Consider the following 27,791-nt stretch of genomic DNA (forward strand, 5'->3'; position numbering starts at 1 on the left):
CCTTGGCTGTGAAGTTCCTAAATTAGGATTGTGAGATGTTCTGCTTTTTATGAAGGCAAGAAGGAAATGGGTAAGTACCTTTTTGAAGGGCTTGCCCTTTGGTGCAGACTTGGTGTGTCTGGCTTGTGAGAAACACTGCAGGAGACCCAATTATTTAACATGCAAGCAACAGTTTGCCCAATGTTGTGTAACGCTTCTATGTGTACCTGTCCAGAATGCCTAACAAACTAAAGTACCCTGAGGGGAATGGCTGAGAAGGCTACTGTTAAGCAGGTATGCAGCTGATGAGAATGGCATGCTGCAACTCCATGCTTGTCAGCAGTTACATTTTGTTATTTTTTTCTAGACCAAAACCTTCCTGCCATCTATCACAAATTTTGTTTTTTGTAATGATTCTTCTGTGCTTGCTTCCCATCCTCACAAGTCTGCCAGCAGCTCTGATTAAAGGCCAGGGTCCGAAGTGCTGTGCAAGATTTGAACGCCAGCTCTGAGTGAGTGACCTGCTCTCCTCTCCATGGCTGGGGATTCATGGGGGAATGTTTCCAGATAAATGCCATCTCCGGCATACCCATGATTTAAGTCCCGTGCTTCTGAGATGCAGCCTTGGAACTATTCTTCACCTGCGCTTTGTAGAGGTGAATTCAAAACTATGCATTTGAGTCAACTGGTTTTATATAACCAAGGGTGATAGTTGGATCTTATCAAATCAGTTTTGAAACCAGCAGCGGGAGGAAAAAATTAAATGCCTCAGTCTACGCTCATATTGCTATGCGTGGAGAATAGCTGGAAATGCCCTTCACACTCTTGGCTGGCATTGTTCGCTTAACCTCACTTTCTATGTCTCATGCAATATGCAGTGATCCGGCATTTAGTTCCGTGGCTGTGAATTGAACTCTGTACAAATATTCTGGATGATCCGAGGAACAAATCTGTAGAGGTGGTCGAATTCATCCACAAAGAATGAGTGCTCTTTATCAGGGTCCGTTGCAATGGTTTCCAGCTCATCTTGGGCAGCCCAAGCAATTCCAATTGAATAAGCTATAACTCCTGCAGTGAGAAACATGCATAATGAGTGGATGCCTTATTTCAAAACAACACTGCACACACACTCATTTTTCTGGTAGTCCATAATATGCAAAAACTGCTCATTGCTGGTTGAAAAGTATCATGGGCTGATTTTCTTCCCCAGTGACTTTAGCTTATTACCATCAGCCTGCTTTCCAATGCTTAGCACAGCTCATACACCCCTACACCAAAACTTCTACCTTCGGAGGGAACCATATGAGAACTGATTCTTACATGGAATGATGGTAACTAAAACAACTACAGGAACTGCAAGAAAATGGAAGTGAAAAGAAGAATAATAACCATCTCACATCTTGTTTTAGTCATTTAAGTTGAGTAAATGCAAAGTATGAGCAAACATGTTTCATGAAGCATTCCAAGTCCCATCTAGAAATGGATTCTGCTTTAGGAGCTATACAATTCACAGCGAGGCAGAACAAGCACTTAGAAATCTCTGCTGTTCTGTACCTATTTATAGCACACACTTGCCATCACCCCCTGCCAACCCACTAGAGGCAATATGGGGGCTCGGAAACTGGGAAATTTGGAGCTGTATCCCGTTCAGGCACTTTTCCAGCAGCTGCTCCCACAGCTCACCTCCCTCCTGCAGCTGCTTCCACACAACCTCGTGTCTCCTCTGGAGGTTGAATCCCCCAGAACACATCTGGGGGGTGGGTGGACTGCAGTGGGGAGAACAAAGGGTAGGAGGAAGTTGGTTCATGCCATGTTTTCAATGTATTTTATCATGTTGTAAGCCGCCCCGAGGTTTCGGCAAGGGGCGGCATAGAAATGTTATAATAATAATAATAATGTCGAATTTAGCCCTAAATGTGCAAATGTGCGACAAAATGTTTCCCTTCACTGAGCTTAGTCTTCTCTTGGCAATACACCAGCCCTGCAAGCTGTGAGGTGACATTACCTAAAGAGATGTGTACTCAATTTGAATGCATGCTCAAGATTTATACAGCGATTTACCATTTTGATGAGCTGCTGTAGCCGCCCCTCGGACATCATCGTACGATCTGCCATCGGTAATCAGAATCATTAGCTTCCTCTTGTTGGGTTTGGACTTGCTGAAGAGCTGTTCAAAGGCATAGTTGATGGCTGCACCAGTGCTGGTTCCTCCGCTCCAATAGTTGATTCTCTTGATAGCATTCAAGACGTCCTGCTTGGTGTTGTGCTTGTCAAAGCCAAACTCCAGCCTCTGTTCATAGGTATACTGCACAGCTCCAATACGAGTGTCTGTATCAGAAATCTCAAATTCCTTGCTAATGTTGGCTACAAACTGGAGGATGGTGCGGAAGTTGCCGGTGCCAACACTGCTGGATCCATCAATGACAAACCCAATGTCTGCTGCATTTAGGCAGGTCTTGCTACATGCTAGGCGATCGGAGTCACAAACGCGCTTCACTAAAGGCTGCACTACTTTGTGTAAGCTAAACCAGCTGGGAACATTGATTGAATAGTATCCATTGGTCCTGCATACAGCCTGAAAGAGATGTGAACAACAGCAAAAAGGGGGTTGCAGGGCAGTTTATGAGGACATCACCATGTGATTAGCAATCCCTGGTTTTATCTTATCAAAATTCAGTTCATATGTTTGTAGCTGCCAATGAGCCATCCTGCATTAAAGGAGCAGAAAACAGGGTTGGGCAGTGCCTATCGCTTTAACATATAGGGAAACTTGAGTTTTCGAGTGTGGTTGTTCTCTCAGTAACATCAGCCTTGCTGCCACTACTCTGCATCTTACCTGTCCCACTGCAGCTTGATGAGCTGATAGTTTAATGTTAGACTAGTCTTCCCTAAACTGGTATTCTACAGATATTTTGGACTGCAACTCCCAGTATATCTGGCCATTGCTCATACTGGTTGGAGCTGATGGGAGGTGAATCCCAAAACAAAGATTGGGGAGGCCGATGATAAACCATGGTCTTTACATGCTTTACTAGACTAACCATCATATTACAAAACTGGGATTTGAATGGAATCTTTTGAATATATTAAAATTATTGCAAAGATTTCTGCTTTCCTTCCATGTAGCTGTTTCTGCTTTCTCAGATGCTCCTACCATAGGTCACTGTTGTGTATGAACTTGGACTTCTTCCCTTGTTCTACTTTTTCAACCTGGCAAGTGCACAGAGACTCACTGTGGCACTGCCCCATTCAGAATTCAATAAAACCAAGGCTATCAGTCAGTCAAACTCAGGCTGGAGCCTACCCAGCTTGGAGGTATTTAGGATCTTTGAAGCTCGTAAAAATGTGTTTCATGGCAGAGACACAGTGGAAAGTGCACAAAATTATCGGAACAAGTGTCCAGGGCAAAATAATGTTGTTTTCTGAAGGACAGTTACCAGTCCACATTGCTTCCTGAAATGAGGCTACTTTGCCAGGCTTCCAGGAATTCCGACCAACACCACTCAGTTGAAAAGGAATTCTGTAAGGGGCAACAACCAATATGATGTGCCTTAGGAGTGAAAGTTCCAGCTGAAATGCATCCAGAGCTTTCATGTGTGTTGGAGGCAACAGCACATGGTGTTCAGCAAACACCATGTAACACTATACACCTCGATTTAAGCTTTGAAGTAGTTTGATTGCTTGAGCTGTGCTATTTCCCCTTTTATGCTCTTTGGTGTTTTACTTCCAGTGAAGGACTCAGGGCCAAGCAAGGTATGTTTATGATGTTGACTGCCCTTCCTTAGTGAACTTTTCCCCCAAAATAGCAGGCATGGATGAGGGGACCAAGGTGTGCAAACAGGACCTTGACGCTTTGCTCCTGCTGCAGTTGCCACTGGATTCTCCTCCACCGACTGTTTGCCATAGCAGGAAAACATTGATGTCAGTAAAGAATACTGGAAGGCCACAATGTTCCCGGGGGCTGGGTTCATAAAACTGTATAGTGGTGAATCTCAGAACTGACTGTACTAGCAATATTGAAATTGACTGAGAGATCACCATACCTTGTAAACACAGGCAATGCCTGGAACAGGACAGCACTCATTTTGTGTATTTTGTCACACAGAGACGTTCCACTTCTCCACTGACTATTCCATACATGGAGAAAGGAGAGAGGCTCAGATGTGACCTTGCCACCATATAAAGACATCCACAGTTGCAACACCTATATCCCGCTTCTATTCTGATGTATTTGCCTCACCTTGTCCACAAAGTTTGCTTCAATTACATTCTGCTTCTCATTTTCATCGGGTCCCTCAATGGTGAGAAAGAAAATGTTGATGCCGGATTCTCTCGCAAGCCTGGAGGCCTCTTCCACCCTGTCGGTGGGCCACCCATCCACCATCACGACAGCAACATTCGGTGCACTGCCTCGGTTCCCGTTGGAATCCTCGAAGAAGATTTTGTTCACAAAGGACAGTGCTCGCCCTGTCAGAGAAGGGGGAAAGGGGGAAATTGTAACTCCAATTGGCCTTGTAAAAGGTGAAAACATTAAATGTTAAGACAATGGAAATATGCAATCCCATCAAAACCATGTGCCTCAAATGGTTTCCTCACACTCAAATATTCCTGACTGTGTATGAGGTTGCGTATTCAAGAGAGATTTTGTTATGGAAACTACTTGGCATGTGTATCTTTGCTCAGTTGGATGAATCTCTCTCTACTCGTTATATTACATGTTTGAGAATCTGAAAGGGTGAGGAAGCATTTTCTGTAACACCCAACTATTAATGTGGAACGCCTTCCCAAGAGATCCTCCTGGTGTTTTCCCTGCATGCATTCAGATGCTCAGCTAAGATCTTCCTCTTCCAGTAGGCATTTAACCTTTCATCCATTGCTTTGCTTAATACACTCATTACTGGCTCTTTAATATTTTAATATTTTTGTTCTAGTATTGTGGGTCAGGGTCGTAAACCATCCAGGAAGGCTTTCTCAGTTTGGTGGTATAAGCATTTAATAAAGAAAGGATTCAGGTATTTAGAATTTATCTCTTGTTTGAAACTCCATGCTGATCACTCATAGTCTCAACCACTATGACTAGTCTTATGATGTGAAATAGAAGCATGCACCCCCAAATCAGGGTGATTTTTCAGATATTAAGGAAGTAATCCAATATATATTTAGACAGGAAAAATCCCCACAATTTCCAGCATTCTGTAGACAGGATTGCACCCTAATTTCTGCTTTTCTTGAAAATAAATGCATTTTCCAGGATGGGAGTAGAAGAACCAAAATGAGTGAAGATGGCTTGTGGACTTGACTGAATCTGCCTAGAATCTTGTGTGTATTACCATGCCCTCTCATCTGGTTCTGCATCATGTAGGATACATACCAACATTGGATAATCCTCCTTTCTGGACTATTTTCTCAATGGCATTTTTCAGATTCTTCGAGTTTGTATGGGACTTCAAGTTAAATTCGACAAAAGGATCATCACTATATTTGTAGAAAAAGCAGTTTCTTACAAAATGCAGTATTAATGGCAGCATATCCAATAATGGCAATTTTTTGGCATGGGAAATTTACATGTACAATTTTCCAAACAGGCAACAATTGGAATAAATAATTATTGCATGCCACACAAAAATATGTGAATAAACACAACATCTGCTTGTGTTTTTTCCTATAGTTTTTACTTTTCACAGTTATACATTTGAACATTGCGTTTTTACAGGCATGGAACTCATTTGCAAAGTTTGTTTTCTCACCAGGAAATGCAGAGCTAATAATTAACTGATCATTCATTTCCTTCCTCCTAGAGGCTGCATATTATCCATGCTTCTTTGCTAATAATAGGGCAGCAAAGATTCTCTTTGATCCTTTCCCATAAGGACAGACCTGATATATACAGGTCTGTAGGGATCTCCACAGAGAGGCTTAGGTCTGGATCCTTCTCCGACTGGCCTTATGTGTGGATGCACCATAGCCTGCCTTCTTCTTTTCCCAAAAGGAGGCCGTGTGCTTGTTCCATATGCTCAGCTTGATGTGACAGGGATGGCCAGATGCATATTGGGAGTACCAATCTGCTTTCATCATGAGAAAGAGTTGGCACAAGTGGAATCTGCCACAGAACGTTGCATGTAGCGTGTTTCTGCACCGGATTCCAGTCAGCCACGCCTTCTTTGAGAAGCCTCCGTTCCACCTCCACCCTGGTTTGAATCCCCACCCCCACCCCATGGTCCGCAGTCCATGCTCAGTAAGCACTGTCAGTTCTCATTCGACTATTTTGCAGGGCCCCTCCACCCCCGCCTTTTTGCACCTCGGCAAACCATGCCTATTAATGCCTCCCTTTTCTGCGCTGAATAGGAGTTTTAGCTGCATAAGAATCTGTCCCAAATGAGTTAGTTGTGAGCACTGGCCATAGAGTTGTCCATAGAGGGATGCACTGACCCAGAGCTTTTGTGCACATTGTATCTGTAGACTGCCTTCCATGGTGCAAATCAAGACAACTCACCATCCTGTCAGCAAGGACTGAAATTTGAGCCTCATAATGCATGTGCGCCTGTGTTTCTTGCCTGTGATTTAGATGTAGCCAAGGTAACGTGTTGGGTCATCGACATATATTCTGCCCTGCTGGCACATTTTCCCCTAAGCTGCTGGTGCAGCAGGTGGCTTAGTAATTCTCCGGTGGTGTGAGAGTGCAGTCCCATGGGTTGCATCCTCAATGATCGTAAGCCCGCAAACCCGGAAGCTTATGGCCATCCTATGCAGGGTGGGAGTAAGCAGCAGAGGTGATCTTCACCTCCCCATCCCCTGCCCTTCATTGGTTGCTAGACGGGCTTTTGGCTGGAGTGCTTCAGAATGCGAGGGAGTCTGGAAAGGCCTCAAGAGAACACATATTCTGGCCTCTCCAGTTCCCTCCACTTGCTCCCAAATGCCAATTTCTTCATCTTTGAGTTGCGGTCCTTTCCATCACCACCTGTGAGGGGAAAGGGCCTCAAAACTCTGATTTGGGGTATCTGAAACGTCCTATTGCCCCTCAGTCAGATGCGCTCTACGGGTTGCAGGAATGCTGCATTTCCCCGAATTCCTGCTCTATTTTATGACCAGTGCTCTTTAGGTGGAGATCAGTTGTGGCATTGCTACATATGCAGATGTGGAGACAGGTGTTAGACAATCTGGTTGTTAGAAAACCAAACCTAGTTCTCACCCATACTGAACCATGCCCATGAGAGGCCCAGCCGTGCCAACATCGAGGGCCTGAGCTACATCCCTGAGGAACTGTTTCTGGATCTGAAAGCGGCGCTTGCCAATGCTCCAGCTCCCATCTATCAGGAAGGCTAAATCAACCTTGCAATCTGGGGAAAAAAGAATAGAAGATCTTTGGCCCTCTTTATCTTGAGTGCACAGTATATGTCTACTACACCTGACTAGTCCAGGCCTATCAGAGCATCCACTAGGCCATTCTCCCAAGGACATAGCCAGCTCCTTGCCACAGATATCTAACCTGGGAAGCAGAAGATCCTGCATTCTGCCTAATTTGATTCGGAGGAAGTGCAGGTAATACAAGTGAAACTGGGCTTCATAATCCAAGCTGATTCTTACTTCCATAGCCTGGATAAGCAACTTTGGACCCTTCCACTAATTGTACAGAAATTGTACAACTTTGATCATCTCAAAGTTGTACAGTCCTTTGAAAGAAAAGTGCAGCTCAGCTGATAACTGCTGGGGTCCACACGTGCATTGAGACCATTGTCCTACAGATGCTTACCTGGGAATAAGTCCAGTAGGCCTGATACTAAGTCACACGATTAATGCCTGCTCGTGATTTGATGACTATGAGTTTGAACCAGCCTTGCAGGGAGTGAAAGTCCACTTACTGGGTGCTCTTGGAGGGAGGCAGCTAAGGCAGAAATGCCCTCTGTCTCTACTAACATTTGGGGTGCAACACGTTCCATGGAATGTCAGGCTAACCCTCCTGTAGCATCACAGCTGGAAGAGCCTCAGTCTAGGAACAGTTTTTATCATATTAAGTGTCTTTTTCTTTCCAATGTACTTACTGTACATTGTCAGTGTATTCTCTATAAAAGGAGTGGGAATTTTTGGTGATCTGTGGATCAATTTCCTGGGTCAACCCACAGCAAAAGCCATATTTCTGCCACTCCACTATTCCCAGTGGTGCGCGCTCGCTCGCTCTCTCTCTCTCTCTCTCTCTCTCTCTCTCTCTCTCTCTCTCTATATATATATATATATATATATATATATAAACCCACAAAATTTAAAGGCAAACTACTTGGAAAATTAAAAGGGACACATTTAGCTTGAAAATAAACCACTTTTGGCACTAAGCAGTATGCCACCAAATTTCAGTGACTAAGACACCAGGATTTTGGCCACTACACCACCAAGTTTCAGCAGTGTGGGGGGCAAGAGGGGGTGCACTTCTGTGTTATATTAAGTGAATCATGCATTCTTACCTGTATAGGTTTGTAATGTCATTTATTATGTCCAGGAGAAAATAATCAAGCTGGAATTGTTATACTGCCAGACATGGAATTAAGTCAAACAATTATTATTTCTTTTGTGGTTTCCTGATTGGTCCCTTGAGTCAGGATATTTAAAAACTTGTTCATTGTCTCCCCAATCATCTTACTATTTTAACTCACAGAACTTTAGACAAATGCCCACAGTGAAAACCACTCCCCCCTTTTTAAAGAAGCAAACTTATTCTTAGTGACTTAAAAGTAGTCCCTTCCAGTATAAACAACCTATTCTTATTCCATTGCACGATGGTGAAAAAATACTCATTTACCTGAAAAGGATCAACATTTGGCTAAGCCTAAATCGCAATTAATGTTTTTTGTTCTCCACGGTGGTTTTCACATGATTTCTCTTCGAAGCTATTCCCACTGCGATATACGGTATATGGCAATAAAGGTATATTCAACTGAAGAAAGACCCAGCTTGTAAAGATTTCTCACCCCCTGCTCACTTCCCTCTCTCAAACTGATGGGCAGCCTTGTTTGCATATTGTGTTCTAGCTCACTGCCTCGAAGCAGGATTTGTAGGACGTACTTGGACTGTTTTCCCTCCCAGCATCTACAGGACGGGGTCCAGAAACATAACTGAATAAAAACCATGATTGTCCACTGGGGCAATTATTTGTGGCAAATTGAAAAACAACAACAACAAACAGGTGAGCATCAGATCAGGGATACCCCAAGATATTTTGCTGCTGGAGGGAAAGGACAAGATGTGCCTCATACTACTTCATAAGCCAGCTGGACTGGCAAAGGAAACTTTCTTCAGCTCTTGTGGTGGGATAGTGTCCATTACAGCAGGCCAAGACGGGTTGTTTCCTCCAGTGGAAGAGAAGAGTCGGGCGTTCAAGGGAACCCCATCTTTGAAGACTGCTGCCCTAAGAGGCATGTTTGGCGGGAATGTGAAAGGGAGCTTTCTTGCTTCTCCCTCGTTCTCTTTTAGTGTCCTTCCATTGGCAACCTTTTTATTCAAGCAGACCTTTGGCTCGTAGACAGATCTGTTGAACTGCATGTTTGTATCTTGTGATGGTAAGGTCTGTAACTCTGTTCTAATGGATTTGTTTCATTATTATTTTAATCAAGCTTTATTTGTGGTAGGAAACCACACTGAGTGTCATCTTTCTAGTTGGGTATATGTCAAATGAACAACACAATAGATAATCAGTCAGTAGGCTGCCTCCATGCCTCCCCCTCCCCCCATATCTACTACCTGAAATTATCACCTTGCTGAATCCCATGATATGGCTGGTTTTGCAGGAGATTATATTTCTCTCTTTTTTGGAGGACATTTCGTACACTGGTGCAAAGTTTCAAAGGTGGTTCATAAATGTTGACCAGTAGTAGTCACAATCCAAGATGATATTGATAGTACTTGTAGCAAGAAATGTGTATGCACACATGTACACACGCACAAGAACCAGAAGCTGTAGCTAATCCTGGTTTCCTGGTAAGTTTGTTTGGAAGACACATTTACTACTGCCACAATTTATATTTAGGTGTAGGTTTGAAATGTTGCAAGTTACCCCTGTAAGCAGTGAAGCAGTATTTTGATTCACCTACTTGGATTTCCCTGGGAAACTGGCTCCAAAGGTTTTGGGACCAAGTCTTCCTTGGAGCTGAAACCTGGAATGAGCGAGAATATAGCACTTACTAAATACAAAGGACACAAATTAATGCAAACATATATAAAAATTCCTACAAATTTTAAAAGTAAATCAATTATCTGTCTTTTAACTATGAATTAATTCAACAATTAAATGGCAAGAACCTTATATATGAACAAAACCCAATGCAAGTGTTTTTAATACTGAAGAAAGTAGAATGCCATAAAAGCAATGTCTGTTAGTCAGAAAGTCCAATTTTAAGAAGTTATTTATATTTCCTATTGCAGTAGTATATCAGAACCAAAGTAACCAATGCATTAATATTTTTATTCACTATTAATATTTTTTCTCTTCAATTAAGCAGCCCTCCTCAATTCATCACTTCTTTTTTCCAAACAGATTTTGCAATCCTATATTCACTTATCTGGAAGTAAGCCATGAACACAACAAGATGTGTTTTGGTCAGATATGTAGGAGATTGTATTGTCATAATACAATATGGCAAGACAAGATCTTCTAGCACCAATTACATACCACGAATAACTATCACAGATTTTATACTAATTGGTTATGAGCTTTATGACCTATAAAAGATGAACTGAAATCTTTACTGAAACTGCAAATTCATATACTGATCAAAGTTCACAGGCTACCTACTGATCGTGAGATGATTCCTTGTGATTAGGGAAATATGGGAAAAGGAAGATCTTGGCTCCATCATATTGCATTTCCAAATATCCCTGTAGAGCAGGGGGCGGGGTGGCTGCACTTGACTGCATGCCACATAATGCCACAAGGCTCTGCTCTGAACACTGGACTGTTTATGCTTCGCCTGGGGACCACCCCGGGCTTGTTCAGACAACATGGCTGGCGTATTCTGGGTGATGTAACCCCCAATGAGCTGCGGCACATGCTAGGTGCATGTGGCCACTTGTCTGAACATGCAACCCCAGTCAGGGGTCCATATGAAAAGCTGTAGCTGCAAACACCTAGTACATTCCACACCTTACCGTGAGTTAAATAAAGCAAGATGAACCATGTTATGCAAACGAGGTCACTGTATCTCTCATGTTAGAACAATAATTGCAATTTTAATCCTGAATATAATCCATGCTATATTCACCTTTTAAAAAATAATACTTATATAAGGCTGAGAATTAGATGATTTTTGAAAACTGATTTGGTATTGTTTTGAAACTTTATTTCTACAGTAGCTATAATGTAAATTGTTTTGTGAAAGCATCTTGCTTTAAAAAGGGGAAAACTTACACTGACTAATTAACTAAGGAATTAAGAATGGGAAGACCACCCAGCATGTAATGCTCAGAGCTAACTGAAAAGGCAGATTGAATAGTGAGTGAATCCTGTCCCACCAGGTTCCCAGGCCTGATTTAAGACTGCATTCTCAGTCATGGGAATATTAGCTCACTGTCTTGGTACTTTACTGCAGGCTAATTAAGCTTTTTCACCAATGGATTGTCACAGCTGTCCAGGCTCATTAAATCGCCATAAAGGCAATAGTTGTGTCAAACAAACTGTAAATAATTCTCCTTGAAGTGATCATCTGTATGCACTGAGCTTCATCACTGGACTAAGCTTTTTCTGCTTTGTGGTCCCTTGGAAAATATTTCTCCTTTTTCCCACCACCTGAGCTGGATATGTCCTGAAATCAATAATTTTGTCTACAAATCTGTTTTGAAGGTTTGTAGCATTTCCTTTCTATGAAGGCCAATCTCTTAACATCCTTGTAATGGTGCTGAAATCTAATTTGGAAATCTAGCCCTTTTGGCTGTTCTGACTGTCACCTGATTATTTGTGTGTTTCAGTCCTAAAACAGTTTAATTCCAGGTATTCCATGTTGTCTACCTTGTTTTATTTTATGTGTCTGGAATTATACTTGTGACAGTTCACTGACTCATAGGAGCCAAAGGGACACGGTGCTTTGTCACACATGGCCACCTTGTTGTCTACAAGCTTTAGACTTGTGGTTTCTACTTCATTTTACACTAGATTCTCTAATTTCTCTGAGTTCTACTAACTTGAGTCAGGTGCAAAACAGTGATTGAGAAAAACAGCTTAAGGAACAGGTTGCTTCTGAGCCTGTGCTTAGCTCAGGAATTTGTTTTCATTGTCAGAGTTGGAATTCACACAGAAATCTTATTTACATATCTATTCCTGTCCCCTGCATCACCAAATCCCTACAAGTTATCTTAATTTCAACCGCCTGATTTAGAAGTGAAATGGAACTATCATTAAACCACTTGGAGTTAGTAATACTTGCTGAACTTCCAGAAATCTCTCAGTAGACTCTGATTTTCTGCCCACATCTGTTCTACAAGATTCTTAGCACTGACAGGACTCTAATACTGGTTAGCGCACAAGTGGTTGAATAAAACACACTATATCTAGGAATTGAAGTGTTTGGCAAACTTTACTAAGTCAAAAATGAATAGTACCCCAGCTAAGCTAAGCAAATCAAGCTATGCTTCTAACAGAATGAAACCACCAGAAATACAAAAAAATATTGAATATGCTAACCGTTTTATACACAAGAAGTCTAGGCTAAACAGCAACGTATTTGGGCTCATCTGTCTGCTAGAAAACATTTCCCCTCTTTGTGAGCTATGTTTGTATCCAAATATCTCAGATGCATCCAGAGATGTTAATTATCACTGGATACAATCCCATGTTTCAGCTATTAGTTCACAACCTGTTTTTATATGAATCCTGACCAACTCAGCTTTCTAGAAAAGATCTCTACTTATGCTAAGAATGGATCTAAATATGAAAGCAAGCTGCCACTTCTAGTGTTGCTTAGCAGGGGGACTTTAGTCCAAAATGGAAGTTTCTTTTCCTAGTTCTCATTTTTTCCTAGAGGCTACAAATTGGTATATCATGCCAAGATCACAACATTTCCAGGCAATTCTTATGCTTATACTGCATGAGTTTCCTGCATGTGTAAATTTGGCTTCATAATATCTCCCTAAGGGGTTGGTCCTAGAAGGTTATTTACCTGTGTCAAAAAGGCTTGATCCAGGTTTCCACAAGTCTGTTTCCATAGCTTTCACACACAAGAAGCAAAAATAGTAATTAATTTAAATTGCAAAACTATCTGAAGTTAGCAGAACAGACGGTACCTTTCAAGAAGTGACCTGTTGTAGACTACATTACATGCATTAACTTGGTGATAAGACAAACAATATAACCAGCTCACATATAAGCAACTCTGTCTTAAGAAGAATGGAAGATGTATCCTATGCCAGACACAAACAATTCTCAAGACCTGTTGTAAACTTTTTGGGGGGGAGTTGGGTTAGCGGAGGTTCCCTACACATTGGGTGGGTTCACGTGATCCTTCCCATACATGACAGTCATAAGCAGCATAATTGCCCATGTCAGCGGGTTGTGACATCTGGACCTGGCGAGTGTGGCTGGGCTAGTTTCCAACCTGCCTTGAAATCCACAGAGCTGCAGCTGCACCACATGGCCACCCCTGCATTCCCTTGATCTGGAAAGATTTGGCCTTAGGGCTGTATCCTGGTTTCATTAAAAGAAGCTGCATTTGGAACTGAAGTATAAGCGCACAGGGTGAATTCAGGAATAAGGCACTGAGCAAAGTGATGACTGATGTCACTTATTTGCTTACATGTTTGAAAGATGACTAATGAAAAATTATGAGTTGCCTCACTGTAGTTAGCCAGGTCCTGATGCAAATTATGAATGGAAAGTGCATCAGATTGTAGGGGTCAGGGGAGGGGGACCAGTGAGGACACTATTTCAAGAAGTATGCAGGATGTTTGGAGCAAACTTTGCAGGTATATATTCTGAACTGTCTGCACACAAAAGAGGAATAAGCTGCAAATGTCATCATTTGTCTGTCATTTGAATGTCTGTCATTTCAGCAGATTAAATGTTGTACAATTAGGGGTTTGCCCTCTTGATAAACAGCATTGTTTCTCCATCTACCTCCGCATCATCTAATCCAGGATCCGCTGCTCCTCAGTGGCACCCTGCCCCAACCCCACTGAAAAACAGTTTTAAATAAACATCCTTGCAAGGCATTAGTTTTATTGAGTGCTAGGAAGCTAGAGTTGACCATTAGGCAGTGGTGTGGGTGGGTGTGTTTCTGTAGAGTTCATCAGCTCTGATTTAGCTATGTAGATTGGTGCCACACAGTCTCAAAAGAAGCAGCGTAACTCATTCTTTTTCTTCCAGATTGTAAATTGTCAGAAGATAGTGGATACTGGTGTCCTAGAGGTAGTGCTAATGCATTACACAAATAGAAACTGATGCTGTGAAACGTGACTAATACTTGCTAGGGCAATGGGAAAAATGGTGATCTGCCTGGTCACAGATACTGTGGGCCACATACCTTGATTGGCAGGGCTGATGGCAGGTTTCCGGAATGTAGCAACTGGCTCCTGACGCTGAAGACCTATGTGTTTTGTCAAAAGGGTTCACTTTAATACGTATGGGAGTAGTGCTAAGTTCACGATATATCTGAAACGATCTTTCTTTTAAAGCAGCTAAACTCAAGAGTTGCACTTGAACACAGAAAGAGGCAGAAAGGGTGGGTGGGGGGCGGAGAGCATGAAAAACTTGCTACTTAACTACAAAGAGAATTTGTATATTTCCAGTAAGGAGCAGGTCCTCTCCATCTCTTGCCTCAAAGATGCCAGGCCTGAATTCCATGTAGCTCAGTGCAATACATATACTGCATTTCTTTCTTACTGGCAACTGGGCAAACAGAGAAGAGACTGGCAATCCTGTGCCCCTGCCATCAAGAGCAGGAGGCCTTAGGGAAATGGGTGCTTATGGTGGAAATGCTCATCCCAGTTTTGTCTCTCGTAAACTGTTTTGCAGGTTTTGAACTGTTTGAGTAGAGCGGACTGTGGGACAAAATAACATAGATTTACACCATGGGGAGATAGTTATAACATAAACATGGTGATAGTTCTCTCTTACCACTTTCAGCTATATTGCTTAGCACCAGCTGAGGACAAAAACTGATTTTAGGAAAATCAGTTCTTTTTTTACAATGGAAGCTTTTTCTATTCCATTTTTTTTTCTTTTGAGTTCTAGCTCCAAAAAAGCAAGCTGAAGTCATTTATGATACCTCAAGATGGTTCAATTTCAGAACTCCAGTGCAAGATTTGTACTCCAGTGAGATTATGTTTGCAGTGAGATTGTGTTTGATTGTGTCAGTCAACTACAGTCTCTAGGCTTTGGTTCTCTCTCTCTCTTTCTCTCTTATATTGATTGTGACTTTCAGCTCAAGAAAAATACTTCAGGTTTAAGTAGTTTAAAGTTTTCAGCAACTGGAAGCTAATAACTTTGGGGAAAATTAGCAGATAACAAAAAATAGCAAAATCTGAATGCAAAATACAGTGCAATTTTACCAACTATATCTCTTTTCAGATTCCATGGATTTCAACAAGTATTGCAATTGCTTCTATAGAAAACACTGGGAATTAAGACAACTTTGGCTTAGTTGGGCTCAATACTTTTCATACATATTTCCCAGGATGTAAATAATAACTAACTTACTTCCAAGTAGCTGCTTAAAATCAGGTTATGGGTTTAAATTCAGCAATCTAATTTATTACAGTAAAAACAAAGCAGTCTTTACCTGTATTAGGTCGAGGGATATTTCTGTTACTTGCATAGCTGGAAGTCCCTCTAAATGCTTTAAAAACATTTAACTTATCAGTACATAATCCTGAATATAATTTTAATTAGAAATCATTTTAATTTGCATTTGTTTAAGTTAGGACATACCTTGATTTTGGGTTCTTCCTTGTACAGACTGAACTTGCCCTAAAATATGCATTCAAATGGAATATATTACTTGCAATTTTCAAATTTATTATTATTAAGCATTTCTTGAAAAGTAAGATTAATTGAATTACTGTTGAAATTCAAAGCACCTGTCCTAATACTTAGAATTTGCTTTTTTTAAAAAAAAGGTGTAGGCTTTTTAAAAATCAGCACTGCTTTTAAAGTTTAGAACACTGTAGTTATAACAGGGTTGCGCAGAGATTCAGGGCCTAGAAGCACACTACATATTTAAACTGGTTTAACAGTCATTGCTTCTTCCCAGGGAATACTGGAAATTGTACTTCTATGAGTTGAGCATCCTCAGAAAGGTTTCCAGGAGAAGGGGCAAAGCGCTGCAGCAACTCAATTTGTGTGTAAAGTGTCCACCACTGCAAGACACTTGTGCACTTTTCTGGTTTGTGCTCTTTGTTGCTTAGCATCACTTTCCCTGACTCTTGGAAATCTATACAGAGCAGAAGAGGAGCCTCAAAGCTGAAGAACACCAGTGCAAAAGTGTTATATTCAAGAAGCATCATGAATCCAACAAACGATTTGGAGTCAGAGATTAAGCAAGCAAGCGAATGAAACACAGACACAGTACAGCTGTCTTAAGCATATCATAACACATATTTTATGGCATCACTGCCCTTAACAACACATTGACAACTTTACATACTCCATGCTTGCTCTGCCCCGTGCAGCCTCTTGCAATATGGGAAGAATAATGGTGAACTTTATCTGCATACATTCAGGAAGAAAGTGAGTGAATTGTCTGTTGCGTTCATCAGGGCACTTCGCATAACAACCAACCCACTGTGGCTTACTGCCAGGGTAGGTTGTTATGTTTCTTGTTCAATACTTCTCGGCCTTCGCCCATCAAAGCACAGGCTTTTAAGATGCTTTTCGTGCCGGCATCAGTGGTTCAAGCTTGCACATGTTTTCCAGGGATGGGGAGGCTAAGCAACAAAAAGCCAAAGTAAATAAGGAGTGCATCTTCCCGTGTGTTTCAGGAGTTGGCTGGGATAATCCCTACTAGCAATACGTCCACTCCACTTTCCAGATGGGCAAGGATCCTGTCTTCTCCCCTCCCCTCCTCTCACTTCAGCTGCAACTCACTGCTTCACTTTAACTGAAAGTGCATTCAGCCCAAAGGCCCACACCAGGTGGAACAGGAGAGGAAGTTGGGGATTTGCATTATCACAGCCAGTGAGCGAGCCTCTCATTGTATGACACATTTAATTCATGAGGCAGATGCTCCTGTAGGCTCCCAGCCAGTGGGCAGAACAGGCCTGCCAGCCTCACTGCCTCTTCCAGCCAACACTGTGCCATTTGCATGGCAACCCCTCTTCGTCTCAATCTATCTTGATGGAATCCCTCTCGCAGGTTTGATTTACTGAGCTCCCCTGGCTGGGCTTTGCCCAGCTGTGTTGCAAGCAACTGGAGAGTAGAGCTGGATGAGGCAGGTGTGCGTAACCCTTTACCCTGTAAACTTGCTGCCCTGGTGGTCTGGATTTTTAATCAAGAATGTTTAAACTACAGTTCCTAGAAATCTTTAAATGATTTTGTGACTCTTACATCTAATCCTATGTATACCTGCTTGGAAGAAAGTTCCACAGAATTCAATGGGAATTGCTGTCCCTGAGCTATGGAGAGAATGGCAGTCTTACATGTATGGAAGAGCAATCTTATGTGCGTTTACTTAGAAGTAAGTCCTTCTGTATTCAATGGGCTTATTTTCAGCTAAGTGTGTATCAGACCTCCACTGTAAAATGATAGAAACTCAAAATAATGTTAACATAGTTATGTACTCAGTGGTAACAACTCTGACACCCCATTAAAAAAATTTTTTTTAGAGATCCAACATTTATAGAGCTCCAAAACAGCCTCTCTCAAATAACAAACATATGTAGTGCGAGACTACTGAAAGAGTGCTCATATACACATAAGAATTTCCAAAGTTTTATTTTTAACAATTTCCATGCCAACAGACAGTGCATATAAAGCCAGAGGAAGTTTGAAATAGGTTTTAATTCTGAAGGGGAACTGTAAAAAATGTTTTAATACTTACATTTACTTCCCACGTGTCCTAAAAGGAGCTGAAGGCTACATACAAGTTTTCCACATTGTTATCTTTTATACATCCTTTAGGTGGCACTATGCTATAGTGGAATAGCACAATTCTACAAGGAGGAAAATACTTTCCCCTTCAGAAATAATACTCCAGCTCTAAATAACTCCAGGATATTGTTCTTCAAAAACGGAAACAAAACTGGTGGATGCCAATGTCGTCCCACAAATAATCATGAGTCAGGATTTACAAGCACATAATACATGTCTTGTGTAGGAAACCTCTAAGAGTCCCTTCTCCTTATCAGTGCATGATTAATAGAGTGTGTGATGAGTAGAGAAGCAAATGGAGAAGCATTGTATTCATCCTGACTTTTTTTTTCCCTAAGGCAGATTTTTTTTCCCTAAGGAACCTAAGGCAGATTACATAGCTCCTTGGGGTTATCCCCACAACAGCCCTGTGAGGTAGGCTGGACTGCGAGTGAGTGAGTGGCCCAAAGTCACCCAGTGAGCTTCATGGCTGAGCTGGGACTAGACCAGACCAGTATACCATACATGCCTCTATATAATAGGGACAATTGAGATTAACTACTTCTTTCTCCGTGAAAAGGCACGATCTGTTTAAAGAGATTCCTACAGTAGTGATCCTAAGCATGTGTGTTAGCCTATGGATTGCAACAGGATTTGCTTTCAGATAAATATGCGTAGGACTGCAGCCTTGGTATACCGGTCTCTGTACTTACTTGATGCTACAGCCGCCACTGATGAGTAAGCAGGATGGACATTGCTGGAACCTAAGAGCAAACAAGAGAATCCCTTACTGTAACATATGTAAAAAAGATATGCACACAAATATTGCTGAGGGATTAGGAAGGGATCCTGTCTAAAACCTGCCTGAAGTTGGACAAATGGCCTGACTCCATGGGCTGGTTCACATGACACGACAACCTTCTGCAACTTAATGTTTGCCTGTGGGAGCTGTTGTCTTGTACCAGACACCTACAGGTGCCATCTTTGCATGACACTTGTGGGTACCCCACTTGTTACAGCTTGTGGTGTCATGCATGCCCAGCTGGCTTGGCTTGTTTAAGGGACAGACCTCCCACAAATAATCCGTGGGTGGTTTGGGGGTTAATTCATAGCTTGTTTTAGTCTGTTGTGTCATGTGAGTCAAGGCAACGCAGAGCAGCTTCCCCTGTTCCTAGCTTGACTTGCACCCTCTGGAGTCATAAAGTGGAGCCTACCTATCCATGGCTCTACCAGAAGGGTTGTGGGGTGTTGATGCACACATGGCTTTGCCTCCATAGGTGTCCCTAGTCAGGTGGTGCTCCAAGGGAGTGGAGGTGGCTTGGGAACAGTGGCTGGGGCAGGCCTGGCTCCCCCCTGGTGCTTTGGGTACCACTGCAGAGGAGGCTTGGTGGGGCATTCCTGAGATTGTGCTGGTGAAAGCTTTGCCTGATGGTTGCACTTGAAGCCTGTTCAAAGGGGCTTGGAGTGTCAGCAACACATAAAACAACCACAGCTGTAAAGCACAGGCCCTTCCTTGCAACTCACCTATGTCCTTGACCTTGTGGATTGCAGCCTGTGGCTTTGTAGCTGCAACGGTTGTCATTTTGATGGTGGTGGAAGTGGTGCTAGTCGGGGCTGGTGTTGCCTTTGGGGTTGTGCTGACAGACTCTGTAGTGAGGATCAAGGGCTTTGGTGTAGCTTGTGTAGCGTGTGATGGTGCTGCTGCAGTCACCTGAGATTCCTTCCGTACTGAACCACCTATATTTAGTATTTTAAAATAATGTATTAGTATAAAGGAACATGAGGTACATATTGAAAACTATGGTATGGGTCAGACTAATAGATGACTATACAAGCACCTTGGGGTACATGGCCAAACCCCCTCCCCTCCGCTTATATTCTTGGAAAGTAAAAATAAATAGTGGCCTAGAACTGATAAGCCATAGACTGATAGAATTGAAACAGTGATAGACATGCACAAGAAGCCTTGGCTGGAGCTGAGAAAAGCACCCACTCTTCCCAAAGGGCCAAGTCCTCTGCCTTCTCCACAATTATCTCCAAATGGAGTTTGGATTGGATCAGAGAGCACAAGGAAGATCCCTCCAGGGGGCTTCTAGGAGGCTCCATAAGGCCTGGGGTTCTATACTGAATGGAACTCTGACACCAGAACTTCCCTGGGTTCTGCAGTGGCTACAACCCCAAAGCTACTCTTGAGGGTTAATTTACCATCTGAAATGACATGGGATGGAGAGATTCAGTGGTGCTGCCCTGTGTAAGCAGAAGTGCTTCTCCTGTTGCACAAGACATCACTAGGTCCAAGCCAAGATAGCTTGGTCAAAACAAGACAGCTTTAGGATTCAGGTACTTCCAATTGAAAAGCATGTTTTATTTCATAATGGGAAAGCTCATTTAAACAGAAATTATATCTGGGACAATACTAAAATAATCACGTTAGTCATGGGACAAGAGGGAAATACCATTTACCTACCATAGATCTGCACAGTTTTAGCAGGACAGCCAGTTTAAAGAGAATTAGGATTCAAAGTCTAAGCATGAAATCTGCATCACTTCCAGTTCAGGCATAAAAATTGAGAATGTGGATGCCACAAGTTCAGTCACTGGCATCAACAATGTAAAAGAAGCAGGACATGGGAGCTTGTATGTGTAATGTGGCTTTCTCTCTCTCTTCTCTCAGCTGCAGCCCACTGAGCAATGGGAAAATCTGAGAACATTTTCCAGTTCTCCAGAGTAGATTTTAAAGAGGTGGCTGTGGGGAAAACATGCTCTGCTAATTTAATGGATGGAACTGCTTCCATCAGTGAAGCAACACCTTGGGCACAACCCACTGTTCTTGGGCTACCTCCACCTTGTTAGAAACATTATGGGATAAACACATCCCAAGGGACTTCATGCAGGGACTTTGATGGCTCAGAGAGGGTTTGAACAAGGGCCTTCTAGTGCAATACTCTAAACATAACACCACACTTTAGATCGGGGTGCAGAACCTCAGTCCTGTGGTGATGTCCCTCCAAGTTTTTCCACGTGGTCACACCTTCTTTCCCCTCAACCGCCAAAAGTTTGCTGGGTGCCTGGCTTGTGTGCAGTGTTTTCTCCATTCTAAATGGTGGAGACCCTTCATAAAGCTTATTTATGGGCAGTAACAGCACCAAGCTAAAATCTGCTAGTATTTGTGGCTCTGGACTTTTTGTCTTCAGTCCCACCCATCCCTGAAGTCAATCTCTGAGAGATTCCCCAGCGTGGAACGCAGCCATCAGGATGAAAGACATCTTTGCTAGATGGACTCATACATGTAGGGACACTCTCTCTATCCAAGGAGAGGCTGGATAGAAGCACTTCCTCCCTGGACATTTACTTAAGTCTTTTCAGGGCCACCTGAACACCTGGAATGTGGCTAGGGAAAGGTTTTAAGCCCAGTAATGTTTGAAGACACACATGTACACACACGTGCTAGCCTATTTTACAATGCCTCACCCATGACTGAGAGCATAACATGCCTGATCCAAGCATAAAGACAGTGCAGTGGCCAGGAAGATGGTGCATTGTGGATCAGCAATGGTACCATTATTGGTACTTCTTATGGCATGCAGGGGGCTGTTTCTGTGTATGGATCTCCGTTGCTGAATATTGCAGCTGGAAGAGGCCTGGAAGGCCATCAGGTCCAACCTCTGCTCAGTGCAGGATTCAAGTCTCCCACCCAGATTCTAACCCAACCTGACCCTGCTCAGCTTCCAAGATTAGACAAGCGCAGGAGGAAGCATTGCATGATACTTTGCTCAGCATTGTGGAAGGATACCACACAATGTACACTCTACAGCAAACAACCACACCCCATCACTTACCTTTAACAGGTGTGCTTTTGGAAGATGAATATTCAAGAGTTGATGGGTACTGCACACCTTTTTTGGGTTTGCCTTCTATGGAAATGCAACAGAAAAAAAGCCTAGTCAGAAAGTATCTGAGCTTTTCTATGTAAGGCATTTATCGTGCACTAACTTCCTTATTCACTGATGTATATGGGAGCTTTAGGTGTCCTGGTGATCCTCCAGTTTCACTTCTGTGTTCTCCCAGTTTTTTGGAACGGGAAAAAGGGGCATTAGTTCTGAAAATGCTCTCTGTACTTGTGTATTTGTGCTATTCTGCTATAGCTCATGGTCACCTAGAGGTTATGCAGTAGAAAAGCAGGAATGAAAAGCTTTTTTGTAGAGCTCAGATCAAAATTCTGTGGAAAAACTGAAAGTAGATACAGCAATAAACAGTTCCTTGTATAGACAACAGATTATCTTGCAAGAAAAGCATGGATGTATTTTAAGCCAATTAGAAATGAAGATTTAATATGGATTGAGAGTAAGGTGTTTAGCATATTGAAGTGTTCTTAAATCAGCCTTTAGATGATCTAAGCTTTGCACTTAACCAGTTCCTTGGCTTTCAACTATCCCCTGCTAGACCTATAACTCAGGCTATTCTGTGGCACATAAGAACCTGGTGGTTGGTACTTTTAAAAATTATTATTCATATTTGCAAATTTCCTTCTCCTTCCTTTAAGGAGAATCATCTTCTTGACATGGCACGCTCTTTCCTGAGGTTTTGTTGTAAGGATGATACTCCAAAACCTATTCCATTGCCCTAACCAAGGTTTAAGACCTAAACAGAATGCACAAATAGACAGACTCATATGAAACTGTAGCTCCCTGAGTTAAATGTGAATGCTACATTCTTTATGAAGTGGGGAATATTAATCTGACAGTCAAATTTAACTTCCATATGCCATTTGCTGTCAAGTCATCTCTGACTTATGGTGACCCTATAAATGAAAGTTCTCCAAAATGGCTTACCCATGGCAATCCTACCTTGCTCCTGTGAGTTCAAGACCGTGGCTTCCTTTATGGAGTCAAGCCATCACATATTTTGTCCATATGCCATAACACACATATATAGGATTTCTTTACTGTTATCATTGTAATTTATGAGTTTTAAAAATGAAATGGCAGTCAATAAAAATTATATCTATGTATAACCGTATATAGGGAATTCTGACAGTTATAATCTAGTGCAACCACAAACTTTTCATTGTGCCATACCATATGTTACTACTGTTGACTTTTTCTGCTTCTAATACATTTTAAATAAATATTTTTAGAATCTGTAAATTAGTCTTAACAACAGTGTTTATAAAAACCAGCACATTTTTCTTCTCATGGTAAGAAAATTTGGTATAAAATGTTAATTATATGCCCTATGCCTGCTTATCATCTCTGAGCTTGTGCATTTCGGATATGAACACCACATTCTATATCAGTAGATTCCAAGATCCAGTTTTCATATGCACTATTTCCAAGTAAGGAACCTCCAACTTGTACTTCAGATTCCCCTCTTCTGATGACAAAGTTTGCATTCTCTGCTGAACTTCATTTTGTCACTTTCATTCCAGTTCTCCATTCTGTCAAATGGAAGTTGCTACTTATTCATCCTGGTTTTGCATCATCTACAAATAATTTGAACTAAAGTTGTTGTTGTTGTTTAGGTGTAGTTGCATGATTACATTAATTGCATTTAAATAAAGATAGGTTAACAAGTGCAAATTAAAAGATCTGACTTTCACTGGAACACATATTTTCCACTTAAATTGATTTTTTACTTGCTCTATAATACCTTTTCATCTTAACAAGAGTGCACAGCCATCTTAATAATTTAAAATATACAGAAAAGGGCATTTTAGCACACATTTAAAAACCGATTAAAGAAACATGCCCCTGTTCTGTTCTATTTTAAAAGTAGGATTTTTGATTTCTTTAAAATAAGAGGAAGAAGAACTAAGCAGAAAACAATGATTTAATGATGACATAAATTAAAAGAGCAAAGAATGGCAATTCCAGAGTAAACACATCTAATGTGGAAGCTGCTGTGCTTTCCTTCACTGTATTGTTATAAAATGACACAACTCTGTAGAGCAGTGTATCATTTGAGCTATTAGGTTGTGTTATCACGTTGGAGATACTGGCCACAATCCAAGACAGAGTTCAGTTTATGTTAAGCTCCTTGATTTCAATAGTATTTGCAACTCTGAAATGGCTGATACAGTTGTAAAGCCCAGTGATCGGCCAAGGCTAAGCATGCTAATTCATTAAACAAAGGAGAAAGAAAGCATAGTAGATTGGATCTGCTTGCGTTGTTCTCCATGCAGTATCTAAAGCAATATCCTTGTGGTTTTCATTTCAGCAAGGAAAATGAAATGCATTAATTAGGATAAAGTGCGAAAACAGAAAGCTTAAAAAAGCGAACAAAACCAATTGGTAGTCTTGTTATATTTGGATCAAAAATCTGAATGCTTTCAATGTTGTATGAAAAAACTGAGCAGATTACAGATTGGATGTCTGTAGTTTCTGTAATTTCCCCAAAACTTCAAGAGACCCAGAACAAACTATGCTATTTTCTTAACCCGCTAGCAGGACGCCGTCATTGATTTGAATGGAGTCATTCATTTACACATAAGCAGGATCATTTCAATACTCTGAAAAGTGAGTACCAGCCAATTTGCATACCTCCTAGCGTGCTCATCATTTGCAGCTTGCCTGTTGTCCTTCATTCTCGCATGGTTGTACTTTTTTCCCTTACGGGTCTTTGTATGTTCAGCCAAGCTGGCACATCCCAACCCCCTTAATGGTGGGTTAAGTGGGGAAACATTTTTTTGTTCTCTATTCTGCAGTGCCACTATTGGCTTGTAGACAATGAGCTCACTTGTAATAGAGCAACTCTTGTGTTCAAACTTAACTTGCCTTCCTGTAAGATGTCATTCACAGATGACTTACTGCAATTTCTGTATTTGCAATTTCTTCTACTTTCAACTTCTTCTTGTATGATTGCCTAATTAAGACATTGGCAAATGTATATACAATGGTGAATTCATTAAAAACTAATGAAGCGATTGCAATCCAACAATCCAAGGGAAGGCAATTGTGCATCTGCTTTTTGAATGTGATTTGTTAATCAGAAGGCTCATTTGTTATTCTCCCTTAGTCCAGCTCAGTTTTGCTAAAGTTTGGAAATGCCCATTATTTTCCTCATTAAATTCTTTTCACATATAACAGAATGCAAAAGCCGGATTTTTGACATGCTTTTCTTATACTAGGCATAATTTGAAAGGGAAAAACCCCCTATTTTGGAGTCATATGCATTGTCTGATAATCTCTTAGAGCTTTGTAAAAGAAGAAAATGTGGCACTACCAAAAATGAACGGATTAGGCATTACCTGAAACAATGAAGGACTCCCTCCACCGTGGTAAAGACAATGATCGGATTCCATTAGTGAAACTACCCTTGTAACCAGATTGTCCGGCAACTTTTTGAACCAGGATTTTTCCTCCAGATCTGTCTATTGTACCACTGCAAAACATGTATTTATTATTTTGAAGTATCCATAGTCTCCCCAGAGATCTGAGCAGCCTTTGAATTGTGAGCCCAACCCACAATGATATAAACTTCTAGGATGATTACAGGGAATTGGATGCCTCATACATATAATCTCTTTCTAGGCCTACCTTATCTCAGCACAGGACTTATTCTAACTGAAGAGCAGGTGGCTTTCTGAAACAGGTTTCCCTCAATCTTCAGTCCACAGAACTGAGCTTTCTCTTGCTCATTAACCCCACAGTGTAGCACCAACTCAATTAACAAGGAATGTTATAATTCTGGGACTGAGGATAATGTTAGTGTTGGAATGTATTCAGTCTGAACTCTAGCTTTGTACCATATGCAGATGTTTAATATATAGCCTGTATAATAAAACGATCGTGCAGTTCTTTAACTGAGATGGGCAACTCCTTCCCCTGGCCCTGGCCGAAAGTAATGGCTGACAGAGGTGGGACCTACTACCATGAGTTCCATTCCCCCAGAAAGAGTATGCAGCAAGAACCCTGGTATCTGCATAATTTCTCCCAGTCCAGTATCCAGGGGTATCCTTTCCCCATGATGCTGCTGCTTCTTGTCTGAAAAGGTCTCCTTACTTCAAGAGCTGCCTGTCTCCACATCTCAGGATGTGGCCCAGAAGTGAAAGGAAAGGGCGCTCACATCACGGATGCTTCCTTGTCTCACTGCTTCCTCTTAAAATTTCAATCAGCTCTCATACTCATTTACTCATGAATACAAAGAGCAGTTCTTGGAAATATGAGAATGGTTGGCTTGCATATAGATAATTTCATCAGTGTCATGGCCATGAAACTTGTGGGGAAGATCTATACTTTCAGTAACTTATCAGGAACAAAATGCAACTCTCCACAAATTGCACGGCAGTTTAATAGAAAAAGTAGAAAGCGTTTGTTCAGGATCCCATGCCTACTTCCACAGTGCCCCATTCCCCAGTCCTGCCCTCCCCGCCTCTTGCACATAAGCTGCCTTTATTACATGCCTCGCTTTGCCCTGGAAGGCTATTACTGCAAGGAAGGTGCACTGTGCCAAGGGCTACTCCTTGGGCTAACTCTCAAGAGCAGCAGTGTTAAAGGAATTTGAAGATTATTAACCTTGGGTTGAAGCAAAAGAATTCTTTCCTCATTTCCTCTGAATTTTTAACATCTTTCCCTTTGGTTCTGCACCCTCTCTTAGATTAAAGGCCAAGCCTGCTGACCTGTGAATTGCAGCACCGCATATGCTGGAGAAAGACGCATAGATATCAGTGCCATAGACTCGGTATTTGACATCTTGACATCCTGAGGGACACATGGCAATGAATTCTGGATTTATGATCTTCGCAGCTTTGACGTCACACTCGATCTGAGGTACATCTGTGAACACAAAGTCTAGCATTACTTTTAATATTGATGTCCTTATAGGAGAGTAGCCATGCAATTAACACAAATGTGTTATGAGTTGGCTGCCTATGCCGATGCATTTGTGCCATTATTTTTAGTCCGAAGAAGTATGCAATGTTTAGGTACAGGAGACGCAAAACCCAGCATTCATTTTATGTGTTCCCTGTTTGTTCTCTGACAGCAAGAAGATGCCTACAGTGCATTTAATTCTATTCACTATTACTCCAGCCCATCAGTTTGCTGAAATTGCAGGAGAATCCACCAAATACTCTGAGAGGTCTTCACATGTGGCCCACATGTGGAGCATTCTGTATTCTTGGAAAGGCCATGGATCACTGGGCTGTTGTTTGCAGTACATGGGAAAATGAGCATCGGAGGTCACTCAGAGGTAAATCCCTGAATTGGGGAATGGATTCATCTCTTCTCTCCAGAATGTGTATAAACAAATGCAGTGAAAGTCCATTTCAGAAACGGCAGTTGGCAGTTGCTGAGCTTTCTTTTGACCTGTTGATAACCTACTGTTTATCAGGTATGCTGTTTGGGGTAATTGACTTTTAAATCAATGGAGAATGGACTATTGCTGATTGAATATCTCACACAGTAATGGGAAGTAGTATCCTGAGGGAGGAATTCGGGTGATGATCCCTGAGATGAGAATTGGGATGTTACAGGAAAGTCTTTATATTTGTACGCAGCATCTGCAAGTGTAGTTTCTATTGTCTGTTTTCTTAACAACATTTCTATAAATACAAAGCAGAATGTAAAGATACAGTTGACCTTCAATAGGGCCCAACATTCCCATTTTAGATCAATTGTGTGCATTGTTTTGTTCACTCACATAATTTTGGCTTTTTGTTTTTCTTGGTGGCTTCTTTAGTTGCAGATGTGCCAGCCAGCAACAAAGCTGAAACAAAGTAAGCAGGAAAATATGAAGAAGTTTGGAGTATGAAAAAGCAAACGGAGGGCAGCAGCAT

General features: G+C 41.7%; 1 protein-coding gene across 1 annotated transcript; it reads right to left on the reverse strand.

The window, feature by feature from the left end:
- Positions 1–868: 868 nt before the first annotated feature.
- Positions 869–27,791, reverse strand: VIT (vitrin). The gene is made up of 16 exons (XM_044450772.1): positions 27,656–27,791; positions 26,634–26,790; positions 25,263–25,396; positions 21,856–21,930; positions 19,541–19,753; positions 18,730–18,780; positions 15,881–15,919; positions 15,732–15,788; positions 14,475–14,537; positions 13,116–13,163; positions 10,059–10,121; positions 7,169–7,316; positions 5,351–5,454; positions 4,220–4,446; positions 2,041–2,554; positions 869–1,047 (listed from the first exon to the last, which is right to left on the reverse strand). The coding sequence occupies exons 1-16, from the start codon at positions 27,789–27,791 to the stop codon at positions 869–871; spliced, it is 2,208 nt and encodes a 735-aa protein (XP_044306707.1).

This window comes from Varanus komodoensis, unplaced genomic scaffold (assembly GCF_004798865.1).
Source record: "Varanus komodoensis strain SLA01 unplaced genomic scaffold, ASM479886v1 scaffold1, whole genome shotgun sequence".
Classification (NCBI taxonomy): domain Eukaryota; kingdom Metazoa; phylum Chordata; class Lepidosauria; order Squamata; family Varanidae; genus Varanus; species Varanus komodoensis.